General features: G+C 37.9%; 1 protein-coding gene across 1 annotated transcript in view; it reads right to left on the bottom strand.

Moving 5' to 3' along the window:
- Positions 1 to 1408: 1408 nt before the first annotated feature.
- cpe (carboxypeptidase E) overlaps positions 1409 to 7741 on the bottom strand; it is a 15932-nt gene continuing 9599 nt past the window's right edge. The window contains exons 3-10 of the mRNA XM_035659769.1: positions 7146 to 7342; positions 6768 to 6935; positions 5589 to 5706; positions 5084 to 5266; positions 4462 to 4601; positions 3974 to 4073; positions 3615 to 3733; positions 1409 to 2636 (exon numbers count right to left, since the gene is read on the bottom strand). Of these exons, the coding sequence (XP_035515662.1) occupies positions 2538 to 2636; positions 3615 to 3733; positions 3974 to 4073; positions 4462 to 4601; positions 5084 to 5266; positions 5589 to 5706; positions 6768 to 6935; positions 7146 to 7342 (1124 nt within the window). The 3' untranslated portion in view covers positions 1409 to 2537. The remainder of the gene's footprint in view (positions 2637 to 3614; positions 3734 to 3973; positions 4074 to 4461; positions 4602 to 5083; positions 5267 to 5588; positions 5707 to 6767; positions 6936 to 7145; positions 7343 to 7741) is intronic.

Raw genomic sequence — 7741 nt, 5'->3', positions numbered from 1 at the left:
GGCTCACTGGAAAGGCTCTGCTGCACTAACTGGAACTGAGACTTAATTAGTATCATTAGTAACACCTGTGTTTGCCTTCCTTACTATTTCATGTCAAAATGGCTACTGTGAAAAGGGTTTATTGTGACCTGAATTACTAAATCAATATTTAAAACTTGCAGCTACAGGAATAACCAGCATACTATACAATATTTCAGCAAATATTATTTTGTTGAAATATTTATATATATTAAGTGACACAGGGAGTGTACTGTATGTTTCATAGAGATCAATAAAGTATCTATCCAATATCCAGCTATCTTAGTAGGTCATAATAGTTGTTTAGAGGTTATTTGGCCCCCTAGTGTCCACAAATACTTGCATTAAAGGTTTGTCTCTCAGAAACCATGAAGTTCTCTTTTATATATTTAAATAACTCCTTAACAGACATATACAAACAATAATAACTACAAAATAAAACAATAATAAACATGCTCCAACCCCTTTGGCCCAGACAGATGCACCAACAAGGTTACAAACTATACCTAATCAATGTTTACTCATAAAAACAAATAAACAAGAATAATAAATAAAAAAGGAAAGTGAAGCAAAATCCTGCATAATTCCTACAGGATGCCTGAGACATATTTCTGAATACTGTACTGTTTTCTTAATTTATGTCCTGCATCATATTTCTGTTTTAACACTAAAACTAAGTACTACTTACACCAAGTATTATTATATAATCTTGTTTTATTCTGGTGTATGTTATTATATAGGGTGGTGTCATATTGTTTTTACATATAATATACAACCATTTAATGGTTACTTGCTTGCTTTTAAGTTTAAGTTTAATTGGTCTTGTATAGTTTGTATTTTTATTTCTATTCTTAATCTTATTTTATACTACATTTTCTAATTATTGATTGATTTAATGATTGATTAATCCACTTTTAATTAGTTTTTGTAAGGGAATATATTTTGAGTATAAAAATCACCCAAAAATTCCTTTTGTTTTCTTTACCTATTTGACCTTCTTTCTATTTAATAATTTTCACAAGAATTTAATTCATTACCACAAGTAAGGTACTTATAATCCTGTGTGGTATATAATTCATAAACCTTATTTCACTCACCCCTAAGACTGCAATAAACCTCTATACACAATATTATTTGTAAGGGAGCACCAACTCAAGCTATTTAAATTGTAAACTTTTCTTTACAACCAACAAATGTTTTCCCAAATTCAGATTTATTTCGGTCTGATGTAATCAGAACCTTTAGAAAAACACGGCCTTATCCTCATTAGTGTGCACCATTTAGCCTTAAATACACCAGTTAACACATGTACTGTAGCACACTCCCAGTTTCTGTCTGGGATGGGCCACTTTCACCTGAACGAGCTAAAACAAAGGCCACAAGACTGCAGTTTGACAACATAAAGAGGGGAGTTTTATTGATCAGTTCATTCTTTACATTTGTAACTGTTTCTATAGCTATACATTCAATAAATTCTTTCTGTGGTCTCAAACCAGATGAACAGCATCCATACAGTCCACTCAGAAGATTAGTGTTAATTTATCCTTGAAAAACAACTTGTACTTTTACCACAGTCCCTTATGTACCATAGTTTTCCCTGTGTAGTGCACATACAAAGGAATGGCTTCGGGTAGACTGAGGTTGACGGATTTATAGGTGTCATGGCCTTGTCTTGTTTTCTTTTATATTTTTTTTAGTTACAAAAACAACATATTTCTTACTATACCTAGCTCATAAATACAGTATATATTATAACCATTCATCTTGTGCTAAAATCAAAGCTGTGCTGCAGTCAGTTAAAAAAAAAAAAATCTCAACATCAATAAGATACAGGGAAATGAGCTCGCCTGTATAGATTGTTTACAATATAATGTATACAGTGATTTTACAGTTTTTAATGTCCCTGATTATCTCAAAACCATAGTGTTGTATATATTATATTACAGTGTGTGTGTGTGTGTGTGTGTGAGAGAGTGTGAGTGTGCAAGTTTACAGTTACCGGGAATTGAATTGAACCTTTTTTTAGTGCACTAAGGTTGTGTGTTTATATTTGTGTGTTTGTACTAAAGCCTCGAGAAACAGAGACATTTAAAACAGGAAAAAGGACGAATTATTATGGACAGAGCCATGTGGTAATGATGTAAACAGCTCTTTTACATACATAATTACTCAGTCACTCATTGGTTATATAGATGGGTGCCATGGTTACCAATCACGTGTACGATAAAGAACACAATACCACAGAAATCAACATCGATCTCGCTGCCACCAAACTACCTGCAAATTCCTCCTGTGTCCGTCAGTATGTGATTGTGTGTCTGCAGGATATACAAACAATCTACAGGAGTATGAGGCCAAACCATTACATTAATGAACAATATAATCAATTAAAATAATGAACGAAAGAGAACAAAACGGAGAAGAGACAATATATTCTTTTCGGGAGTGGACGGGCACACAGAATGTTGAATATATTACATCGATGTGCGGACAATCCGATCATCAGCCAGACAAACGCTTTAGAAGTTCAGTGTCTCTGACATCATCTTCCACCAGTCCATCAGCTCCTCCCGCTCTTCCTCCTTCCTCTCCATCAGAGACTCCAGCTCAAAGTCCACCTGAGACAGAGAGAGAGAGAGAGAGAGAGAGATGGAGACAGACAACGGGTAAGAGGTAAAAGATGATACTTTTTCAGACTTATTAAGACTTTCCCTGGAGGACTTGACATGATGTTATTATCCTACATTTTTCCCTTATTTTTACCCAATGCTATGAAGAGACCAATGCGATAGTCTGTCTAAGTGCTTGCCGACTTCCTTAGCCTATGTGTGGCTTTCAACGCCAAACTCATTCCTTCCTTACACACATAAATCATTTAAAACAGATTACAAATATATAGTTTTATTGTTTTATTTTGTTCAGTAATTTCCTGATGAGGGCATCACTCAAACAGCAGTACATAGTGGATTTGCTGGGGACTATTTTCAGTAATACACAATTGGTGCTCTATTACTCGTTATTTTTGGTACTCTAGTATTTCCGGCAGCAGGATGGAAAAAGTAATTTGGTTTTAATAGTTTTTGGACAACAATGAGGTCTAGGAATTAGCCACAGGGTAATGAAATGAAGTGTTTTTAAATAGGTACTCCATTGTTTTAAAGAGTCACAAGCCAAACTGTTGAAAACCCACTGAATAAGGGATAAAATTTTACTCTGGCTGCTTTTACAACTGACCTTTAAAGTGAATAAACCCTCTCAGAATAAGTCAAATATACAGTACCTTCTCTGCTAGAGTTGCCTGATTAAAGTGATCAAAGTCTTTTTTTAAATATTCCTTAATTCGTTATACCTATTTCTTACTTACATGCTCTAATATTAGAATACTTACAACAGATCTGTAGTTTGCCTGAGATCTAAAATGCTATTCGTATAGGTTGCTCACAAACTTTTGACTGGCACCGTAGACATAATACATGATTTGATCTAAGGATAGAGCTAAAATGTCTAAAAATCATTTCAGGTCCTGAGCAAGCTTTTGTAAATATTAGGAGGAGCACACAGTGAATATGGTTGGTTCATTTCTCAGTGAGTCTTACCCTGGTCACGGGGCTGTAGGGAATAGCAACCTTCTTGATGACAGTCAGGTATCCTGGGGCAGAGGCTGCCACTTTGTAGTTTCCTGGAGCCAGTAGGCGCCAATAGTCTCCATCTTTGGCTACAAAATACAGATTTTCTCATGAACACAAGTAAGCAACAAACAGAGAATCCAACAGTTCCTCCAAACGCAGCCAGTAGTACCTGATACTATCACTGTGGTATGATGAGCAAATAAAAAAACAGCTGCTGAAAATCCAGTACCACGTCTGTCCACCAGATGGCAGTGCAACACCTTACTACTACATTTCTCATGTCAGTGGGGGTTCATTGTAGTGAAGCATAGGTATGGTTGTCATACCTGTGGTCAAGTCATGGTCAATGCCCTCCACGGAAATGGTGGCATTGGAAATGCCGTTGCCCTGCAGGTCACGCACAAAGCCCTTGACGCCACGGTGAACCTACAAACACACATAAGGCATAAGTCTTTTAAGCCAAGAGAACAAAATGTCTGTTTGGGGGTTGGAAGACAATATTTCTTGAATGTGAACCAAATAGTTTAAGTTAGCTAAACTTACTCATACTTTGACCATAAAGGTGTCAAATCAGAAAATGCAAAGTCATATTTGGACCAGTCAAAGGGTTTATTTTGGCATTTACTTGGAGGACTTCTTGGCCATACATGAATTTAAAACCATTAACATTTTATTCACTTGAGATAGATATTGATGTGGTTTCTGAGTCCTTGCTTTTTAGATTCATACCAGAATGAAAAACTACATCCTCATTCTCCAGTGTAACTATATGAGATCCTTATTTTTGTATTTCTGGTCCTGGTGTGCTGCCTACCTGCTCGATGTAGTTGACCAGTGAGTTGCGGTTCTGCTCCCAGTAGTTCTTGAGTGTGTCCTCACTGGGGAACTTGTCACAGCTGAGCTCCAGAGTGATCTCAAAACAGTTGCTGCTGAGGTAGTTGAAATCCTGCATTCCTGTAATGGTAAAAAAAAACCCACAACATTAATAAGAGAAAATGAGTGACAGTGGAGAACATATATATTTAGACATTTATAATGGAAATTTAAGCAGAAAAAGACTGATTTTGGAGATTTTCAGTTATATAGGGGTTCATTTTGTTACACCTTAATTACATATGAGCTTGATTTCACTAAATCGAGCCCAACCAGACCAATAAAATGGCGAATATTAGCAGTTGATATTAGCTTACATACACAGATATATAAAAGTAAAGTGGAGGGTTAACAGGATATGAAGGAAGGAGAGGAGAAACCAACAAGAGTCAAACAGTATAAAATAAGCATCATCAGGGTTTTAAACCCCTCGGCCACCAGAGAATTGTATGTAAACTAACTCTCAAATACAATATTAACATTAATAACAGCCTCAACCATATCTGGCCAGGTCTCTCTCAACTGATCAAAACCTCACATATTATAAACCTGCTGTCTCTTACCTCCGGGCACGCTGTACCAGGCCCCTCCATTGGTGATACCATCTTTGAAGCTGGAGTCGTCGTCATTCTTACGGCAGGGTGGTCGTTGAGGGTCGGACATGACTGGGTTGTAAATCGAGTAGGACTTCGCCAGAGACTTGAACATCACATCATCTGGACTGGCGCTGTACTCATGGGTGGAGCCTTAGAGGAACACAGACAATGATAAGGTATTAACTGGATACCTGCATCTGCAACACATTAAACGTGTGCCTGCACAAACACATTTTGTTTACTTTGAGTAACAATGCACAGGGAGCCAGAGAAAGGAAACATTTTCCATCTGGTTACGACATTCTTTAGAAAAACGAATAAAGTGTTTGTTGTTTCATTTACAGGTTCAAATGTTTGTCTCATTAAAGCAGTGGAAACATTCTCGTATAGAGCAAGGGAACAGTTTATATACAGTTTAACAACCCAAACAGGAAATGTTTGAGATTGTGTGTCCACATATGTGTTTATGTACCAGTGCGGGTCTCATCATATGGGTAGTTGGCCACCACGTCTCCTCCATGCAGGTTAGCTGAAAGGACGAAGGGGATGTCCATGATCCAGTGGATCACTGCTTTAGTCTCTGGAGCCAGCTGCAAAGGCACAAAATCTGAAATTACTGGTAAGTAAAAATACATACTGCACCTGCAAACAAGTCAAAGAGGCTTTTCTGTGTCTGAAATATTATCACTTTCAACACCATATGTCTTAAAGCAATAAAGGATACGTCTGGTGATATTCTGTATTTTTCTTACTGTCAACAAATGCCACAAAATGACCAAAACCAACAACGTATTAAAGGTCTAATGTGTAACACTTCAGAGGATCTGTTAGCAGAAATAGTATATTATATTGACAGGTATGTTTTCATTAGTGTTTAATCACCTGAAAATAAAAATCATTATGTTTCCGTTACCTTGCAATGAGCCATTTTTATCTACAGACGTTTTGAACTGCCATGGTTCTACATTAGCTCACAAGGGACAAACCAACACTGGCTCTGCATCTGGCTGTTTGCATTTTTGTTTCTCCCTCACAGCTGGAAAAGGAGGGTAAAAAGATTATGAAACCAATAAAATAGATTCAACTCATCAAACTGCTGCACTGGGTGATACGTTTATCATGAATGATGATGAATGTGGGCTCTAAAGTTGATTTAAAACCTACAATAGCAGATTTTTCCATCAAGCAGTTAAGGAGCAACATTATCATTCATTTTGAGTCGTGTTTCTGTCCACCTGGTGTCCAGTATTTACTCTCTTTTAGCTCTTTTTTTGGTTTTTACCAACCAAAAGTTTTCACATTCTCATTTAATACTTTTTTGCCATTAAAGCATCCTGCTGTTGTAAAAACGCACCAGAGAACCAAATGTTTTTTAATCCACAATTAAATATAGTCCCTAAAAACAGCTCTATTTATTTATTTTTTTTAAATAACACGTTATGTAATTGCAACCGGCTTATATAGATTCACACATTCAGTAGGAATGAATGGGTTCGGGGCAGAGAGCCGCAGACAGGGCAGATAAACTGTAAAGTATTGAGACACATTGTTGTTTTGGTGTTTTAATGGGATTTGTTGACTACAAGAAATAACCCCCGTCTTTATCCTTTAATCTCCCATACTGTCTGAATCTGGGTGTCTCTTTGCACACCTTGGTATTTTCATCCACAGCCTTCTTCATGTTCTGCAGCAGGTGGTTGTTGGCTCCGCCCTCCCGCTCGTTGATGTAGATGATGCGGTCCAGATCGGGGAAGTTACGGTTCAGATCCACACCCTGCGCGTTACTGCGACCGACAAACCAGTCCTTGATCTCGCCAGGCTGAACGAGAAACAGGAAATGGTGTTTAGACACATATAGGAGCAAAGAGAATAGAAGACAGTGTCTGGAGGTTTAATAATTCCTATTTTTACTGTGTGTCTGTGTGCTGTAAAGCCAGTGTTTAAAGTCAATGTTTGTAGTCTTCTATGCTTAATCTGTCCGATGGTCTGGTCCTTGGATCCGGACTGTGTTGTTCTGCTGCGTATTCACCTGAGAAGCGGCTTTCTCGAAGCCGTCTGGGTTCATGGAGGGCATGAGGTGGATGCGGGTGCTGTGGATGAGGTCGATGATGGTCTCGTTGCCTTGCTGGTACTGGTTGCACAGGTACTGAGCCAGGTAGATGAGCAGCTCTCTGCCCACGGCCTCGTTGCCGTGCATGTTGGCAATGTACTTAAACTCGGGCTCACCTGCAGGGAAAGCAAAAAGACACTTGCTGTGTTACTGCGTCAGAGACAGAGCTAATAGATAATTCTACATTATGTATTCAACCTTCATCTGCACAGCGTGTTTATGGCACAGAGAGAGGTTGAAGAAAAAACAGGCCACATTATCACAAAGAGAAATATCACAATATTGCCACAATCTTTAGAAGAAGATGTCCTTTTAGTCAGGATACACAGAAAAAAACATTTCCTTTATCTTTTTTGGATGTAGAGGTGGTGTAAGGTCACTGATAAAGTATTCCAATTTGTGAGGTAGGTTATCCTGTACACACAGGATCTACACACGTCAGCAGTGGCACACAGTGACTCAAAGGTTAAACAGAATTGAACATTACAGACCAGAAGTCCATTTGGACAATAATG

The sequence above is a fragment of the Morone saxatilis genome, unplaced genomic scaffold, assembly GCF_004916995.1.
Source record: "Morone saxatilis isolate NCDOM2014 unplaced genomic scaffold, NCSU_SB_2.0 Contig17, whole genome shotgun sequence".
Lineage (NCBI taxonomy): Eukaryota > Metazoa > Chordata > Actinopteri > Moronidae > Morone > Morone saxatilis.
Note: the sequence above shows the minus strand (reverse complement) of the source record. Positions and strands in the feature narration are given on the sequence as shown.